At 35.6% G+C, this 21359-nt stretch overlaps 1 protein-coding gene across 2 annotated transcripts in view; it reads left to right on the top strand.

Annotated features, from left to right (window-relative positions):
• LOC123525265 (transient receptor potential cation channel subfamily A member 1-like) overlaps positions 1–21359 on the top strand; it is an 81214-nt gene that overhangs the window by 22066 nt on the left and 37789 nt on the right. Inside the window, exon 1 of one of the 2 annotated variants that reach the window (XM_045304166.2) lies at positions 14623–14848. The exons of the other annotated variant lie outside the window; for it this stretch is intronic. Within the exon in view, the coding sequence (XP_045160101.2) occupies positions 14786–14848 (63 nt within the window). The 5' untranslated portion in view covers positions 14623–14785. Of the gene's footprint in view, positions 1–14622; positions 14849–21359 lie in introns of those variants that run through there. 2 annotated transcript variants of the gene reach the window in all.

The following is a 21359-nucleotide window of genomic DNA, read 5'->3' as shown; positions in this document are numbered from 1 at the left end:
TATATTATAAAATCTAATATTTGCATTCTCTTATCTTATGTGAAAAGAAAAATGTTTAGTTTCGTCTAAACAAAATTGGTGTAATGATATCAAGGAATTGGATTTCCGCGAGTTTGCATTCATATAAAAGGATGAAAAAGATGTTCGAAAAACTCCTTCGTAAACTGAACACCAGAATTCGAAAAAGAACATAACTATGAGTTTAACATACTTTGACCGTAAAGATCAAATTTTAGTCGACACAAATATATAATTTTACTGGCTTTAACGATACCTAAAATAATACCCAGGAACTATAGGCGAATTACAATTGAACGTGAGTAGATCTTTTTGATTGTTCTGTAATGTTTAAATGATCGATGTCTTGACATTTATTTTGATTTTCTGAAACTCATGGAAAGCAAACCATTTATGTCTGTGCAGCAAGCTACGGTAAAATTGTACATATAAGAACTAAATGTAATTTATGTGCGCATTTAGGTGTTTAAACCATAGAGGAGCTTGTATAGATACACAACAAAAATAGCATTTAATTCTTAAATACAACCAGTTTGCACCAATACAACTAACCCCTTCTTACAGAAAGGTAATTTACCGTAGTGATTAAGAATTTATACTACTCTCAGAGTGAAGCAGTTGGTCCTACTTTTTGTACAAATCCGCAGATAGTCACTTGCATAGGAAATCATGATTTTTTCACCTTTCTACCCCTTTTTCTTCATTTACACCAGTTATACAAAATTTGGGAAGGTTTTCTCTAAGATACAATTCCTTCATTTGGGTAATGAGGGACAGATAACAGTACCTTATTACCAGTTTATGTTCAGAACATGCTGTAGACCTTAGGTCAAAGTTTTTTAGCGATTCCCTATTCTCAAGAAACAGGTGTGTGTGTGTGTGTGTGTGTGTGTGTGCGTGCGTGCGTGCGTGCGTGTGTGTGTGTGTGTTCGGGTTTAACCACTGGCACCGACCCAGAAAGAAAATGCCTCTGTATATGTTATACCCTACCCCTAGGTATCATATAGGAACTATGGTCGTGAACGGGAAAATATACTAACCCATTTCAATCGCGTATTTCATACCTAAAACACGCAGTTCAGTAAATGTGTACTATTGATATTAAACATAAAACTGTGAATATATTGCATTCTGTTTTTGTTTGTTTACATTTCGCTTAACATGTGCACACTGCCGTGACCTCTAGACCGGCTGTTCATTAGGGGAGTTCACGCAAGTTTTTTCTGTAACGTTGACTAAAGCATAAAATATGTGGAGCATCTCTGCAATATGGAATATTGAGACAATGTGACAGGTGCACGAATGAAGACAAATTATCGCTTGTTTAATATCAATAGTACACATTTACTGAACTGCGTCTTTTAGGTATGAAATACGCGATTGAAATGGGTTAGTATATTTTCCCGTTCACGACCATGGTTCTTATAGTATACCTAGGGGTAGGGTATAACATGTACAGAGGCATTTTCTTTCTGGTCTGGTGCCAGTGGGTTTAACGTCTTTTTCAACAATTTTTCAGTCATATAAACGACGGTGTCTACTTGTAGCAGTGAGCACAATGCCCAACATTATAGTATACACGTGACATGATACCCAACCCAGTCACATTATATTGACACCGGGGCTAACCAGTCCTAGCACTACCCTCTTAATGCTGGGCGCCAAGTTAAGAAGCTGCTAGTACCATTTTTTACGACTTTGGTATGACGCGGCCGGGGATTGAATCCATGACCTCCCGCACTCGAAGCGGACGCTCTACCACTAGGCTACCGAGGCGGTAAGAAACAGGTCCAGAAACAGGTCTAGCAATCCGTTCGCAGAAACATTGGATGAGCCTGAAGGGGATGCCAAATATGATTTTTCAGCGGCCACGAGTACAAATATATTCCATTTATACAACATTTTGCGGATTAAAAGAAGAACGCTATACATATTGACACAATTTCCCTATAACACATGTATCAAACGTTCACTGATGTTGAATTTTATGGGAAAGTCCATTTTTTAGGTCTGCGGCTTTTATCGTTTAGTTTACATAGAAGTTATGGAATATGTTATGTCAAATGTATATTACATGGTACAAATACGAATCGTTAATTATAATAGAATAATTTTATAACTTACAGACAGTTAATCTAGCGTTATTGCCTGACGTAAAACACCTAAATTGTGGAAAAGCTTTTAAGCAAATGCACAAAAGTTATTAAGAACATTCATAAGGCTATCATTATCGGCTGTTTTAGCGAATAAGTCGTTTATGTGTTGTTCGAAAATAATTTCTCGAAGCAATTTTCCACGTTATCAATGTTATATAGATTTGTTAACGTAAATATCATAAAGCTAAATGTATTTGTATTTTAAATGTTAGAAAACACAAGATTGAGATGTTGCTCCCGCGTTATGCAAGAAATATTCAATACTGAATTAAACAATTACATGCCTTTGTGCTTTTTATCTGTGCAACTGTTGCAGCTCTTTCACTAGTCTGCTCACGCACAAAGCATGAAGCGTTTATCATAAAGGATGGTGTTTATATTGCTTTTAAAATGTATATACATTTACGTAGCGTATAGATACTGTAAGGAATCAAAAAACCTTGTTTATACTTGTTTTGTATCTAATTTAAATTCTAAGTTGGGTTTTTTTTTTTTTTTTTTGTTTTTTTTTTTTTGTTTTTTTTTCATTTCAGGAATCATGTAATTTCGCAAAAATTTTCTTTTTATACAGTTTGTTCTATTCAAGTCCGCATAGCGTATTTTAGATTCACACCACAACTGTGCTGGTTCGATATTTGTATTCTGTTTTCGTTAACCGTTAATGGTGTTTCTGTTCTTGATTTGTTGATTACAGAAACCATTAGCGAACAGCATGAATCATGTCAAATGTAAATGAAAGACTAATTTGAAAAATGATTTTCCTATGAGTAAAATCAATATCTAAATGTTATATCAAAATAAAAAGGTAGTCAATGATTGATTGTGTACCTTAAATTCATGTTTGTCAGTTCCGATATGACATTTGTATTTGTATTTTTACCATTATCACATTAGTGCAAAAGCAGTCATTAGGTACGCGGGAAATGTACATACAGCCCATAGGAGCTGCATAATATAAATGAATCTTTGAAACTAAATGGTGGATATTGCACTAACACGCTACACTAAGTAAAGTGAAATGGAATATATGCCTACTATAGGTTTCACTAATATCATACATTGTAAACATAGACATAGTAATTAATCTAATAGCAGTATGAATCTAACAATTTTTCGATTCAGAAAGTGCACAAATAAAACTTTCTAAAAATGGATGTCATATTTACAGATATGTTGTTTTATAAAGAAGATAGAGTTTTGAAGACATCGAAGGTATATTTAGTCATAAACTAAAAAGAACATTTGTTTGTTTTACCTGTAAGATCGTAATATATTTATATAGCTAATACCGTAGTTTATATTTTCTCTCGTGACTATGTCTCTTATGAAAATATTGCCCGATCTTACCCTGAAACAAACAAATATCCTCTATATATGTCAGTTTCAAACCCGAAGCAAATGAATACAATTACATGTTAGTCCTTATGTTCACTCTTTCTAAGCCAACTACAATATTCTCGTTTCATTGACAGTTTTAGTTTGAATTTTAGACTACTACAGACCACGTTTGGTGTAATTTTGAACAAAGTTCGGGTTAAATATAAACAAACGATAGGAGATCAGGAGACATTACTCTTTTTGTATTCTTTTTCGTGTCAAAGGTATGCCTATTTTAATTTTCATGAACGTTCATGTTTATATTTATATTCGTTAAAAGTTAATATAATGATATTGTAAATAAAGCGATATTTTCGTTTTATTCACCGTGCCTTACGAAACAATAAAATGTGTATTGAATCCGTCAGACATTTTTTATTGATTCGTATTTTCGAAATAAGGATTTAGATTTGAAAAAAGAAACAAGCAGGGGCACATATTGCGTTTATCTTAGTTTACTAAGAATTTCGTGGTATGTCAACGGTGAGAGCAACATCATATGGGTGCATAAGAATACCAATAGCATCGTCATTGACTTTTATCCTAGAGGTTACTAAGTCATTGATATACAGTTGCGTTAAGATAAGAGAAGATAACTAAGATAAGCTTTATTTAAGTCGTCAAGATTACAACGAATAAACAAAATCATTCATGTTTCTTTGACAACCCACTGTGAGTTACGGTTGCACGACGGTTTCATCGATCCACATTTCGTAGATACGATATTTTGTGGAACAAAAATACGCAATTTATTGCATGTCCACACGCGTTTAGTGTGTAATATGTACAATCTACTGAGAAAAGATACTTATCATTCAAAATGCTTGAATCCGTTATATACCGGAGTCTGTAATTCATCACAAGGGCGCCAGGTCTTTTTTAGTTAGTCTTTGTCGAATATGAAAAATCGTCAACATGACAAAATCACGACTCGATTTTATCTGAACTTTGCAAGAAACGTTTCTGGCTGCCTTGTAATACAAACACACATTACGTATACATGCAGTATCCGCTATATTGATTTAAAACATAAAACTTATAGCACTTTTAGTTCTTACCAAACACCACCTGGAAAACCTAACCAAGACCTTAAGTGTAAACTAACTTGCTTTCAGTTTGTCATAATAAATTGCATCTCTAAACGGTGTGTTTTCGACAATGTTAATGTATCATTTATAAGTGATAACGCTTTCAAATATCGATTGCATTCTGTGAATAATAAACACTGGCATCTTAAAACACAACACTGTGTTTGTAAATACTTGCCTAATGTTTTCGACCTGATATGTCGGCAATTCAAATTACAAGACAGCAAGAAAGCATTTCTTGCAACTGTATGTTTTCAACAATGTTTAGTATCATCTATAAGTATGTTACTTGCTGTGAACAACATAATATACAGAACAACACCATCGGGCAGGTGTTTCAGATTCTGCATGTAAACAACCGCATGTATGAAAGCATTTCGTGTAAATTGATGATAATCAGCGAGTTAATTATTTTTCTGGCCCTATGTCGTATACATTATCCGCATTTCATAAATTTGTAACAAACTGAAAAAAAATGGCACTAAGGAACTTTAAGTGGTTTATCAAGTGTACGAAATATATCTATGCTGACACCAAAAGAAACTGTGCACTTTCATATTTGCTATATATGTTTAAAAACCCACATCAACCTAGTGACCTACTCCCCTTCAACACACACACCCACACAAACGCACGCACGCGCGCACTCACACACTTCATAAAAGTCATCCTTATGTAACAGTTAAAGGACCGATGCGAGTGCGTTATTGCAAATATCATGATGTTGGATGCAATCAAGGCTTTACCTGTCAAAGCGCTACATTGACGACGTTTTCCATCTTGTTGTGGTTCTTTTCTGCATCAGAATCACGATAATGAAAGGTCACATACTGCTCGACTGGCGAAACAATTCTCGGTCAGGTAAAAGATAAATGTGATTCAAGGCCGGCTTGCTCACTGCACATGAATCCAGTCGAGCAAGTACATAAGGAAGAGTCAGACAAGTTATGTTATTGACATAACTGTAGCCCTTATCCATTTACACAATTAATATCAGATCGTTTGCTGCCTTTATACTTGCGGTACTTCGAAAACAAGCTTTAGTATCTATTTTGCTCTTGAGAATAGAGCCAGCGCGATCATTCAATGTTTTCTAATAGACATTGTCATTGACATCTGATTTATGTCTCCATTTCAACGTTTATATCATTAATCATTGTGTTACCAGCCTTAGTAAAAAGTAACCGTATCCGTGTAACTGCATGCTTAAATTCAAATATGACAATATAATTTTAAGACAATATTTCTTTTTGATATTTTAATCATTTACCATTCTAATATGCTTGCCTCTGTTAAAACACACTTACGCTGGAATGACGTCACGTTAACGTGCGATGACGTCAACGTTTTCGTTGCGACCAAGAAAGAGCCCTACTATATTTTATCTACTGTTTAAGATTAAAGGCATATTAGAATTGAAATAATTTATAGCAAAACCGAGTTTTAACACTATTTATACGCTCGAGCGGTAATCACACCCTATAAACGACTGTAGCCCCCTCTTCCTCTTGCGAGTGATCAAAACAATAAACTGACATCTAAAAGTTAAAAAATAACATTTTAAAGTGACTGATTTGCTTTGAAGGTATGTATATTTACATTTTATTCGAAGCTGAACATGATTTGTTTCTGTATATAATGTGTTAGTCTGATACAGGTAGAATTATAGCAAAAAACTCGATTGATCACTGATTTTGTCCAGAATTGTACATTGTCGGCGTCAAAAGTACTTATTTTCTTGCTTGAAGAATGACCTACATGTAAATTTCACTGTTTCATGGATAAAGAAACAATACTAGTTTGGTAAAATAAAATCAGATCATCGATAAATTCTCCAATTTGTTTATAACCGTCAATGAAAGAAGCTTCGGTGTTATTTCCTGATTGTATGCATGCTTGCCTAAATACTGTACAAGTCCTTGCGAATTTCGTAAAAAGACTGTATGCCTGTTTGTGAACGACTTCTTTATAAAATATCGGCGTTTCCTATGCTCCTGTAATACTTCTTCATAATTATAACCCGCAAACAAAGTTAAAAGGAGGGTGGAATATAGCAGTCAACATGCGGGTTTGTCTGTTGGGTCTGTTTGTAAATTTGGTTGTGCTGTTACTTCAATGCTATTACACCTACCTCTCTCAAAGATTACGTACAAACATCAGCAATATGTACTTAATGTCCATCTGATTATTTTCCTTTTTCTTTTTAAAGTAACACTTAAAGGTGAAACATGATCTGCTTTTTTTTGTGTCAGTGCCTAACTTCTTTATGCATTAAGGGATTTTGAAATAACTTGGCACAAATGTCCACCATCATGAGACCATAATTAGACGATGTGTCGCATACAATTCTATACTTTCTAGAATTTCAAACCATTGAAACCAGTATATAATCGCAACTACAATTAATAAGGTGTGAAAATATGAACAGTAAATGGGGTGATTTGGAGTGAAACGGCGCCAGACTGAATCCACTAATCCTTTGTGGATCGCTCTCTTGACAGCGTCGCACAGTAAACAGCATTATTTTAGTTTTGTCTTAGTATTTGCCATAAACACACGAACTTTAACATAAAACTTGTCTTATTTTACTGAAAATACATTCTGCGAATGAAATAAGTTCCCATTTTACAAGCAGAAGTGCCATTAGAGGAAAAAATGAGGGTTTATTACCTCACCTGAGCAAGAAGTGCTCAAGGTGAGCTTTTGTGATCACCCTGTGTCCGTCGTCCGTCGTCCTCGTCCGTCGTCAACAATTTGACTGTTAATACTGAGAGGTCACACTTTTGGTCCAATCTTCATGAAACTTGGTCATAATGTTACCATCAACAGAATCTTGGACGAGTTTGATATTGGGTCATCTGGGATCAAAAACTAGGTCACCAGGTCAAATCCGCAAGGACAGATTCCTGACGTGTTATCACTATCAAATGTAAATTATTTCTAACCTGAGAAATAGCAGTAAATCTTGACAGGTAGTAATCATGACGGCTGTACTACTCGCGAACGGTATTTGTAACGATAACATGTTTATGTTATTATTGAGGAAGGGGAAATCGGGTAGTTAAACCATCAGGCCATTCGTGACAAAATAGTTGTACTACTTTTGAATCATGTTGACTGGTTTACCATGAAGTAAACTCTGAATTACTAATAAGGACTTAATCGACTTTTCCGGTAAGGTTTTCGTTATCCTTTCCTATTTATACGTTTATTCGCAGGATACTTGCGGCTGAAATAGTTTATTATGTCTCCCCAGGAGACATATTGTTTTTGCCCTGTCCGTCCGTCCTTCCGTCCGTCCGTCCGTCCGTCCGTACGTCACACTTCATTTCCGAGTAATAACTGGAGAACCATTTGACCTAGAACCTTCAAACTTCATAGGGTTGTAGGGCTGCTGGAGTAGACGACCCCTATTGTTTTTGGGGTCACTCCGTCAAAGGTCAAGGTCACAGGTGCCCGAACATTGAAAACCATTTCCGATCAATAACTAGAGAACCACTTGACCTGAAATGTTGAAACTTCATAGGATGATTGGTCATAAAGGGTAGATGACTCCTATTGATTTTGGGGTCACTCCATCAAAGGTCAAGGTCACAGGGGCCTGAACATGGAAAACAATTTCCGATCAATAACTAGAGAACCACTTGACCCAGAATGTTGAAACTTCACAGGATGATTGTACATGCAAAGTAGATGACCCCTATCGATTTTGGGGTCACTCCATTAAAGGTCAAGGTCACAGGGGCCCGAACATTGAAAACCATTTCCGGTCAGTAACTTGAGAACCACTTGACCCAGAATGTTGAAACTTCATAGGATGATTGGTCATAAAGAGTAGATGACCCCTATTGATTTTGGGTCACTCCATCAAAGGTCAAGGTCACAGGGGCCTGAACATGGAAAACCCGTCCGTCCGTACGTCACACTTCATTTCCGAGTAATAACTGGAGAACCATTTGACCTAGAACCTTCAAACTTCATAGGATTGTAGAGCTGCTAGAGTAGACGACCCCTATTGTTTTTGGGGTCAATCCGTCAAAGGTCAAGGTCAAAGGTGCCCGAACATTGAAAACAATTTCCGATCAATAACTAGAGAACCACTTGATCCAGAATGTTGAAACTTCATAGGATGATTGGTCATAAATGGTAGATGACCCCTTTTGATTTTGGGGTCACTCCATCAAAGGTCAAGGTCACAGGGGCCTGAACATGGAAAACCATTTCCGATCAATAACTAGAGAACCACTTGACCCAGAATGTTGAAACTTCACAGGATGATTGTACATGCAAAGCAGATGACCCCTATCGATTTTGGAGTCACTCCATTAAAGGTCAAGGTCACAGGGGCCCGAACATTGAAAACCATTTCCGGTCAGTAACTTGAGAACCACTTGACCCAGAATGTTGAAACTTCATAGGATGATTGGTCATAAAGAGTAGATGACCCCTATTGATTTTGGGTCACTCCATCAAAGGTCAAGGTCACAGGGGCCTGAACATGGAAAACCATTTCCGATCAATAACTAGAGAACCACTTGACCCAGAATGTTGAAACTTCATAGGATGATTGTACATGCAAAGTAGATGACTCCTATCGATTTTGGGGTCACTCCATTAAAGGTCAAGGTCACAGGGGCCTGAACATTGAAAACCATTTCCGGTCAGTAACTTGAGAACCACTTGACCCAGAATGTTGAAACTTAATAGAATGATTGGTCATGCAGAGTAGATGACCCCTAACGATTTTGGGATCACTCTGTGAAAGGTCAAGGTCACAGGGGCCTGAACATTGAAAACTATTTCCGGTCAGTAACTTGAGAACCACTTGATCTAGAATGATGAAACTTCATACGATGATTGGTCATGCAGAGTAGATGACCCCTAACGATTTTAGGGTCACTCTGCTAAAGGTCAAGGCCACAGGGGCCTGAACATGGAAAACCATTTCTAATCAATATCTTGAGAACCTCTCAACCCAGAATGTTGAAACTTCATAGGATGATTGTTCATGCAGAGTAAATGACCCCTATTGTTTTTGGGGTCACTCAATTAAAGGTCAAGGTCACAGGGGCCTGAACATTGATAACCAGTTCCGATCAATAACTTGAGAACCACTTGACCAATTTGTTGAAACTTCATAGGATGATTGAACATGCAGAGTAGATGACCCCTATTGATTTTGAGGTCAGTCTATTAAAGGTCAAGGTCACAGTGGCCTGTTCATGTAAAATCATTTTTTGGAAATAACTTGAGAACCACTTGACCTACAATGTTGAAACTTAATAGGATGATTGGACATGCAGAGTAGATGACCCCTATTTATTTTGAGGTCACTTGATCAAAGGTCAAGGTCACAGAAGCCTGAACAGTGACTTGAGAACCACTAGGCCAAGAGTGTTGAAATTTAGCGGGATGATTGGACATGCCAAGTAGATGATCCCTATTGCAGCCAACCATCAGTGTCTCTTTGACTTTCGCTCCTGACCCCTATTGACTTCTTGCCTATAGGACTTTGCATTGGGGGAGACATGCGCTTTTTTACAAAAGCATTTTCTAGTTTATTTACAGAAAATGATTATTTACAATGAATAAATGAAAAGTGAAAAAAACTCTTATTATAAGAAAGAAAGAAAAAAATCTGAACTCAGTAACTCTTTTATGAAGTATAAAGTTCTAACACTGACTGTTCGTTGACACAGATGTTTCCGTTAACTTTGAACTTTAAGTAGCACAAAAATACAACATATCTTCAAGTAAAGTCCCTTTAAACCGTGAATACGTTGACTCCGTTTTGGCTCCCTATGATGGTAGGTGATTGCATCCCTGAGCTGACTTCAGTGGATCACAAAAATCATCGTCTTTGCGGTTTACGGCACAACCATGGGACAAAAGCTCTGCGCTGGGAAAATCACATCCAGGCGAGTGAAGACAAATGAACCTCGGGTATTGAACTTCCGGGTCGTGACAGCATCACCAGGTAAAAGTTGTCTGGTTGAAGAAGCTAAAATATATAAAATATGGTACGCACCATAGCAAAACAAATAAGTAAGGGCATAAAACTGCTCCTTTGGGTACACCATACCTCCGTAGGCTCCCATAAATAATACGTACTACATATACAAAATATATGTACTACTAAGTTCATACGTCACGTGATTAAAATACGTCACTTATTACTTCCATTATTTCTAAAATTACTAACAAGTCTAAAGTTAAAGTATGGAAAAGATATGAAAAGTTTATGATGAAAAATTATAGATAAGGAAATGATAAACTGCATCTATTATTTACAATCACAAATTAATACGATGCAATGCGAAATAAACGTAATACAAAAGCTAGCATGAATATAATATCAATTTGACGTAAATTCGTCTAATGTCGAAAGTGATGTGCATTAGGCATATCTAGTCCAGTCTATTTGTAGGGTAATGTCCCGCCAAATACTAAATTTCATGGGACTCACGGCTTATGCGTGTACTCTGACTATTTGCATTTTCACGGGAATCACGATATAGCCGGGAAATCTGACTACTTTGGCGCGGATTGAAATTTACAATTTAAGGCCCGTTATAGTGGTTTTGAGGACAAAAACATAAATTACTGAAGTTTATAAAATACCAACTTTCTTGTTACTGAACCGAATTTAATAAAATTTACATGGAAATTTGATTTATGAAATACAGAAAAACATGAGAGGTATTTTATGCGTTAAATCTGACATTTACCTCAATAACTCAAAAATTTACAAAAAGATGATGCAATACCTGTATTTACACTACAGATACATTGAGGCCCGTATGTCAGTTTGTGACATATGTGTGTAAAACCAACACTGAATACTTGCATGTAAACGACGCTGAAGCATTCAATTAATTATTTAATTAAGTAGGATAGCGAGTCACAGACACTCTATCCCCACCCCCAATGGATTAGTACAAGCATCGCACGAGGGGTTCGACATTAAATGACATTATAAACATGACGACTGATCAAAAGGCATTTTTTTTTAAATTTCATTTACGCCTTTAAAGGACATAAATCGCCTACTGTAGTCGCAAGATGGAATACAGTATCACTCGCAAATACGCGTTCAGTTCAAACATCAAAATTGGCAAGTCGGCATACAGTTGATGTTTTTACATAGACTAGATAAAAATCAATTTCATTCAAAAACGCATAAATACGAAACATTTTATTTACATATATTTATGGAGTATGCGTACATATTACAGAAAGCATCATGGATAATTGGATTACAAATCAATTTGGCGTGATATTCATCAGTTTCGTGACTTGGTCGAGTGAATTTTCATGCAATGTGTGTGATCAGTCAACATTTTGTAATCATTACCTGTCAGTTTCATCTATTATATCACCATACACACATATTTATGTTAGACATATCGTTAAACTTTAATACACATACAGTGTAAAGCAAAATAATGAATTTGCAGACTATTCTTACCTTTCGCGTGTCTGTTTATTGTTTTGATCACTCGCAAGAGGAAGAGGGGGGGGGGGCTTCAGTCGTTTATAGGGTGTGGTAATACGTCGTACAAATAATTTCACGAGGGCGCAGCCCTCGTGAAATTATTACGCCCGGCGTATAACCGCCAATCGTGCATAAATAGTGTTAAAGCACTCTTTTGCTATAAATTAAATATAATCGGGTATGTCAGTGTTTAGAGCTAATCTGTATTTAGTTTGTACAGTAGTCTGCTGAACTCTGTTGAAAGTCACAGTTTTCCGGATATGCACTGACATGGTAGCATTGTAACTTATTTTCTCTTCCATAAAGCTCCAGCGTACCATATTATTGTGAGGGTATTTTTAGCTCAAAACATCAGACATAGAAAACAAGTTTTCCCATCAATCAAATAATGATACGAGTAATTGCATCATTTCAGCACTCATAAATAAAACTTCCCTGGGTATTGATATAAAAGAAGTTGCTTTGGGACACGCTCAATTAAACGGAGTCCTCTATTATTTTTCTAGTTTTTCATTAACTGCTTTATCAATTGATAACCCTCAACAACTCCAGTGTTGGAGTGGAATGTGATGGCGGTAAAAATGTCGCTTCGTGAACTCAGTGTTATTATTTTGGGGTCCACTCAAAATTATTATATAATAGATTTCCGTCTAAGCCTCAATCAGGGTGCAAAATGGATATTGCACATTTCATTTCTTTTCATCAGGATTCAAGTTATGCTTTGTTTCTTTTCATAAAGTTCTCCAAATGTTATTTTAATATAGAAGTGCAATGACACATGAAGGTTTTGCATTTTGAAATCTATGAATTCATGTGCTCGTGAAAAGTTCCAAAATATTCTGCTACGCTTACTGATGTCTTGTTTAGTTTGTATAGTCCTCAAATATCAACAGCTTTCATGTATTTATATTAAACACTATTTGATGAGGGGTTATATGTTGTTTATTTCGATAGGTAAACACGTGATTATTCCTATGTTTAGCTTATTATCAGTGCTACATTGGCCTTATGTCTTTAAAAAAGCATTTACCTAAAACTAATGGTCAATAAAAGAAAATCCGACATAATTCAGGTCAAATGGCGATTTTTTCAACTCTCTGTGGCGGAAGAAAACCACAGGTACAGAGACCTGGATAGAACAACCGACCTTCCGTAAGTCAGCTGGATGGCATCCTCACAGAAAAAAAACATCTACACCACAAACAATGTTTCGAACCCACATCGGTGAGGGGCAGGTGATTTTACCTCAGTGGCATAAGACACTCGGCCACAGAGGCGCCTGCAAGAGCATTAGTACAAGTATATCATAATTATGTAATGAGGAAAATGAGGTGCATGTTAATTAAAAGATAACATGTCTTTCTTAGATCTTATTTTTATTTGATTTCTTTGTCGTTTGTGTTCGTCAGAGAGTGTATTTCTGTAGTGTTTGAGTCAGAAATTAGACAACTCTAGTGGAAACTTTTGGACTGTACAGTGATATTTTCTAATAAAATCAAGAGAAACAAAGCTTGAGTTGTTTTTTTCGGACTAGCTAAAAACCACATGCCTGTCAAATCCAAAAACAGTCAGTAATAACAATTTTCAGTACACAATTCCGCTAAATAAATAAATAAAAAAAAAGAAGGAGGAAAAAAAGCATTTCATTTCGTAATAATTGTGACGTACAAAAAATCTAACTGTGTTTGTGAATTGCATAATAATGCACAGTTTCAGTCTTCTTTGTTTAATAGGGAAATAAATTGGTCCGTGTTATGATATAGAATTATTCGTATGGCATCACGATCTTCGGTCTTTCATCTAAGTGTTCTTTACTTTCATTAAATTGATTTGTTGCAACTGCGACATAACATACATATTATTATTTTCACGTTTACTAGTTTGTTGTTTATATATTTTCATGTTCAACAGCCAGCTCGGCCGTCGGTACTAAACGATTTGTACTTAAAGAGTTCAAATTGTAATTAATACCATTACATGCAAATAATGGAAGATTTTATATTTATTAAACCTATAAATATCCTTTTACAAAATATGAATGCCATATGATAGATTAGGCCTACTTTTTTAATTCTTATTTATTCAATACTTAATAATAATGGCGAGCCCTTATTTTCCGTATTTTCCATTAAAACCAGAACATTTTATATTGCATCGTAATTACATGCATATGTACGTACAAAGCCAAAAGAGTTAAAAACAATCACGCCAAACAATTAAGTATCTCTACAGTGTATAGTGCTGAAACCAAAACAAAAGGTTAATAAATGATAGAAAAATATGACCACAGCTGTTTGAGCGGCAGATAGTATTAATACTAGCATGACTGATATAACGGGGCATTATTCGGAACATAGAGTAATACTAGATAACGCCTGAATGAATGCGGTTAGCTTAAAATTGATAATGAAAATAAAAATATGTGAAATACATTATAAGAGTATTTCAATTATGGGCAAAAACGTTTTGCTTTAATTTACTATTTGTAGTGTAAGGAGTGAATACTATTGTCTCAAAATATTAAATGGAGGACATTTACTAGTGTATTGACATCATTTTCAAACAAAAGTGGACGAAGATATAAAAGACACTCTCGTATTAATTATAAGCCATATGCTACCGAAGAAAATAGCGTAGTTCCTTCTGAAATCATGGACCTATCAAGCAGCGAATTAATGTGCAGTATAGCTGATAGTCCATTCAGGATGCTTAAGGTAAGTTCTGTTGCTTATGTCTCTTTACGCGCTACTGTATTATGGTTATACATCATACTTTACATGCATTTATATTTATAGACACAAATTTTAAACTTCATTTGAATAAAGTATCCAGTTTAAAGGTATGCAATATAGTTATGACAGTACTGACTCAAATTTTAATGCTATGTAATTTAAATAGGGACAAAATACGAAACAGTTTGTGAACATCTACCGTTCCCTATCGCTGTAATAACTGGTAACAAATCAAGTTGTTAACGGTATTTATATGCCATGATGACAGATGTATTTAAATATATTTGGGTTATAAACAAGGAGATTTTTGTACATAATATTTTTTTTGTTACTTTTTACAGATTTCATCTATACAATTATTATTTTTTCATGTATTTGTAATCAAAATGTATCATTACTTGTTAAATGGAACTAGAATATATTTTGTTTTCCTTGCGAATTAAATGACATACCGTAATGCTTTAATTCTGTTGATCATTACAAACATGAATCAAAATAGACGATGCCTGATAAGGTTACTATGGTGGCATATTTCTGCCAACCACATATTCACTTATTTATCTCTTTATTTTTCGTAAAAATGTCACATATTCAGTTATTATCTGGCAAGTGACAAAACTGCTTGTTATCCACTTAAGTATCTTAACAGGACAAAACTGCCTGTTAGTGCCCACTACTGCAATCCACATATTCACTTACGTTAACTGTGTATCTTGATTTTTATCAGCTAGTCAAAAATTACGATTGGCAATATCCCGTAATCGTATTTATGAAAATACATAAAGGGGCATAACAACTATGCAAGGTTATAATTCCAGATCCTATCTTTAGGCACAAACCATTAGGGGTGGTGGTAGGGAATAAGGTGGATATACATCCGTTCATTCTGTCACAGGGTGAGAAAAATGTGAAGCCGGACCGAGACTCGAACCCGAGGCCTCGGAATACCGGTCCGGAAATCTACCGACTGAGCTACCCGACAGTCTACACATTTCCCCCGTTTCAATATTCAAGTTTTATACCGTGACATATCATCCCACCATTTTAAAATTCGTCCTCGAATTTCAGCGGGTGCTTTATAAATCAAGCAATTATAGGCAGTGAGACTGACCAGTGTAATGCCGTCACGGCCCCACGTTGGGCGCAAAATGTCACAGGATGAGAAAAATGTGCAGCCAGACCGGGACTCGAGCCAGGGGCTTCGGAATACCGTTCCAATACTCTACCGACTGAGCTACACGGCCGCCTATACATTTTCTCCACATTTCAATATTCTATACCGTGACAGTTTCGTATAGGGGACGAAAAGTCTAACCGTTAATCGCCAATTTGGGCACGAATATTAACTGGATATCATGAACACTTTCTCAATAAGAACTTACTGATGTAAATATGTAGATGGCAGAAGTGGACACTATCAGGCAGTTTTGTCCTGTTAACTGAATTATCTGGATAACACGCAATGTTGCCACTTGCAAGACAAGAACTGGATATGTGACAATTTTAGAGAAAACTGTCTACATAAACAAGTGGATATGTCACTGGCAGGAATATGCCATAGGTTACAGCTTTACTACACATTATCAAAAGTTGCATTAAACTACCCTAAAATGTAGTATTATGTTCCCTCATAGCTTGATCGCCAAACACAAGACCGTGCCCGAAATACACGAAATACAATAAATTGCTACGGTTGAGCTAATTTGAATTTACCCTGGTAACAAGATATACTACCTCCTTAAGGGAAATATGCATGGATCTTTTATATTAGAACTGAAAACATCGCGTGTGGTTGCGGTAACGCTCTAAAGGTAAAATGCTTTAAAACTTTCATTCTGAACTGATATATGTACGGATGGAACGGAAGGGTTGATGATATGATGAATAAAATATGTTTGCGAAAAATATTATCATATATAATATTGATAACGTTTTATACAGAAACTGTTCTGTAAAGTTAAGAACATACGACTGTTATATCTTCATAGAATGTTCCTGTATTGCATGTATTAAGAATCTAAAAATTTAAGATCTCTTGGTGGAATAAAAGATCTATCCATCTAATCTATCCACCCATCCATCCATCCAGCCAGCCAGACAGCCAGTCATCCATCTTCTGAATTGTATTATACGACTATACCCCCAGCAGAGCTATTGTAAAAGTGTCTTCTTACGCTTGTAAGCGGACACTTTATAAATAGAACTGTCTTGTATGAACGCACTCTACCTGCACGTGAAATTTATTGAAGGAACAAAGATTACCAGAAAAAAAAACAAGAAAAAAACAACAACAACAACAACAAACAAACAACAACAACAAAAAATAGGGTCGTTCAGATTAGCGAAAAAAAAACAACTGTTTTCTAGACCTAATCAACACTTTTGTACAAAATTACACAAAAGCTTTGATATAAGCAACATTTAAACAAGAGTGCATTGTTTAATTATTTTAAGCTGATAATAAATATTTTTAATTTCTCACGAGCAGAGTAAACAATTTGTTATTTGTTTATAAATAACACTCTGTCTGGTGATATTCGTTTGAATATTGTGTTCAAGTTAGATACACAATGATTTAGTAAGGGTGACATTAGAGTGTAATCAATGTTAATGTGAACCAGGCATTCATTGATCCTTAAAGAGCATTATGTGCTCAGGTGAGCTTAGTAACCATTCTTTTTGTGAGCCTACATAGCTCACTTTACCTCTTGTGACCTTTTTCCGTTTAACAGGCTGTTTTTAAAACATTTAAGGCGAGTGTATTGCTAACAGATATTATAGACACCTTTTACGAAGTCCAAGATTAAATTTACGACAAACCTCTATTAAACTGTTAAAACGTAATATTTATATTAAACAGATAAAATATATCGTACGTACATTACAAAATGACACATCCAGCAACGGAGCTCCGATGCCTCAATGTCAACAGTAAGGGGTGGTACTAAGAGATTGTTCGTTCGTTTCCTCATATCATGTAGTGATGTATACCAATGTACAAACACATGTACTGCCACCCGTTTGAAATTTGAATGCACGAAAATTTCGGGTAATACCACTAGCTGATACAATATATTTAGAAAGGCACACGATAATAATCTAATGTTTATCTTTCGAAAAAGAAATTCTATTTATTTATTTATTCATTCATTAATATATTCAGTACACTTATCGTCGTATAATTCTATATTTCCGACGCATAGTTTAATGAAGACCCAACAAAACAATCAAAAAGCTGGCACAATGTTTTTGGTGAAAAGTCAAACTCGTCACATTTACAAAACAATACATTCAATGCTTTCAAAGCTTTGCCAACAAGATGTTCTTGGTTAAGTGTGAAACTACCCGTGTTATTAAAAATAGTACCTAAATAATTAAAATCGTTAACAACACCAATATTGTGACCATCATACGTCCAATGTTCCGTAGGCAATAGTCCCCCACGATTACGATAAACCATAATTTTAGTTTTGTTAGTATTTACATGTAGTCCCCAGGTATTAAAGTATGTATAAAGACGGTCTAAATGATTCTGGATTTCTGCTGGTGATTCACCTGAAATAGCCATGTCATCTGCAAAAGGTAATATTATTAGGATAATATCTCATCTAACTGTAAACCGGAGTTAACATCATTTTGTAGATACAACTCCAAGTCTTCAACAAACAATGAAAAAAGCAAGGGAGATAACACCTCACCTTGTCTTAAACCGACAGCGTAATTGAAGTACTCAGAGTAAGATGAACATGATTTAACACATGACTTTACCTTAAAATACATATCTCGTATAATTCGCAACAGCTTTCCATCAATACCAATTTTATATAATTTAAGCCAAAGTGCATTATGATATATAGTGTCAAAACACTTCATCAGGTCCACAAATATCACATAGAAACGTTTGTTTTCATTTAAATACTTTTGTACTAAGGACATAAGTATAAATATTGCATCCACAGTTGAACGACCTTTACGGAATCCAAATTGTGCATCCGAAATTATATCATGTTCTTGACAAAATTTATCAATACGAGGGTTTAACACGGTAGTAAAAAGCTTAGACATACAACTTAGTAAAGTAATTCCGCGATAATTATTCACGTCCTTCTCACAACCTTTTTTATGCAATGGTAAAATAACACCTTTGGTCCACTTCTCCGGATAAAACCCAGAATCTAAAATACTATTGAATAAATCACATAAATGCATTGCTATTATATCTGTACTTTCAATAAAATATTCGTTCATCAAATTATCATTGCCCATAGCCTTTCCTCATTTCAGTAATTTTACAGCTTTTAAAATTTCATCGACAGTTATAGGCTGGTCAAGTTCCGGAAATTAGTTATTTTGCGCATTGAAATCATTATTATTACAAAAATATTCCGCCTCATCGTTATTACATTCGGAAATTTCGGAACTCAACTTGGAAAAATATTCCCGGAAAGTGTTAATATCAATATCATTGCCTTTGATAGGTTTTTTTGCTTTTAAAGTATTTCCAAAAATCTTTCGGTCGCTTTTTCTTTAAATTTTCAATTTCCTTCATTTTCATTCTGTAATACTGAGATTTCTTTTTACGCACTAAAGACTTATATCTAGTTTTCGCGTCGCATAAATAACGCCTATTTTCCTCGGATTTAACAGAATTAAACAAAAATAATGCATGAATACATTCAGTATCGAACCAGTCAGCATCATCGAAAACAGAATTAGCATCGAACATTACTTTATTTTTATGCCGATCAATTTTACCAAACAAAGGATCTGCAACATTGCGCATTACAGCAGTAAAATTATTCAGAGTGCCTGTTATTGTTATCAATATTACTGACAATGCCATTTAACTGCGGTAATCCAGCAATTAATCCTGAACGAAAGCGGTCTCGCAATTTATCGTTCCACTTGAATTTTACTTCTGATTTATTTTCGTTAACAGGTATAGAATGGTTACAACACAAAGAAAAATGCAATGGTGCATGGTCACTCCATTCATAAAACGGACTTATAATAAAAATTTTGATTAGTTAAAAATTATTTTCAGCAGTAAGTAGATAGTCAATAACAGAACAACCGTTATGTGACAAATATGTAAACTGATTGGTATCACCAATACGGCCGTTAACAATACGTATAGACGAGGATTTACACAGGTCTAGTAATTTTATCCCATGACTATTGTGAACACGGTCAACAGAGGCCCTGTTAGAAATGCAGTCTGGTACATATTCTATATCGTCAATAAAAGTATTCAGCCGATCATGAACAATAAAATCTTGTTTCTCACCAGCCCTACTGTTCAAGTCGCCAACGACAAATACAGAACCTAAATTATTATATCTAAATATATCAGCTTCTAAAATATCAAACATGTCTATATTGAAAGAATTATACATTGGAGAATTTTCACCCCATATATATGATCCGCATAAGTACACATCGTTCTCCAAATTAAAATACGAATGGTCAAGCTTGACCCATATAATTGTATCGTGGTGGTTCTCAACAATCTGAATACCGCCTCCTAAGTGGTCCTTATAATACAATGCTATGCCCCCACTATTTGTACGAGCGTTCCTATGCTGAAATTTGCGGTAGAAATTGTGGCACTTATATCCACTGATATTTAAGTAAGTATTATTATTTGCCCAGGTTTCGTATAAAAAACAAATGTCATGTTCAGCAATAATATTTACAAAATCAGTGCATGATCTCAGGCCCGCAGTTAGTTAATGAACATTCCACGCCAAGATCGATAGTCCACCCCCTGCGTGCTCCTACTCCCGCTGCGGCTTACCATTGATGTACAGGGTATCATATACGATCCATGCAAGCTTGCCCTGACGTTTCGCCTCTTTCATTTTTGGGACGAGTTTGCGTCTTTTTGAGATAACTTCAGGCGGGAACTGTTCATACATATTAAAGTTAGTGTCAACCAAATGCTTCCACTGACGTCTTACAATTTCCCGGTCTTTAAAAAACGTGAATTTGGCTATAATTGTTCTAGTTCTACCCGGAACTGGTTCACTCGGAGATCTATGTACCCGCTCGAATCGAATACTTTCGGCCGTTTCTTTGGCGACCTTGAAGGCGTCCTGTAGATTTGCCTCAGTTTCTTCTCCGTATCTTCCGGTTTCTCTCTCTCGCCATTGCTCAGCTCTGGAATATTCGTGAAAACCAAATTGTTTCTCATTGATTGTGACTTGAGATAGGCCACGTCATCTCTCAGGTTGTTCCGCTCTTTTACTAGCTCGGCGATTCTACTGGCGACCAAACCAATCTCAATATCTGTACTCTCTACTCGATCTTCAACTCTTGATACTCGCTCCTCAACCTTTTTAGTTCTATCATCAAGCGCAACCCAAATTGACTTAAGCTCCTTCTCGAATTCGGTCACCTTCCGTTCTAAGTTTTCAATTGACCCTAATTTCTTCTCAACACCAGTAAGATGATCACTAATGGACTTCATACATGATAACAGGTCTCTGTTAGT

The sequence above is a fragment of the Mercenaria mercenaria genome, chromosome 3 (assembly GCF_021730395.1).
Source record: "Mercenaria mercenaria strain notata chromosome 3, MADL_Memer_1, whole genome shotgun sequence".
NCBI lineage: Eukaryota > Metazoa > Mollusca > Bivalvia > Venerida > Veneridae > Mercenaria > Mercenaria mercenaria.
Note: the sequence above shows the minus strand (reverse complement) of the source record. Positions and strands in the feature narration are given on the sequence as shown.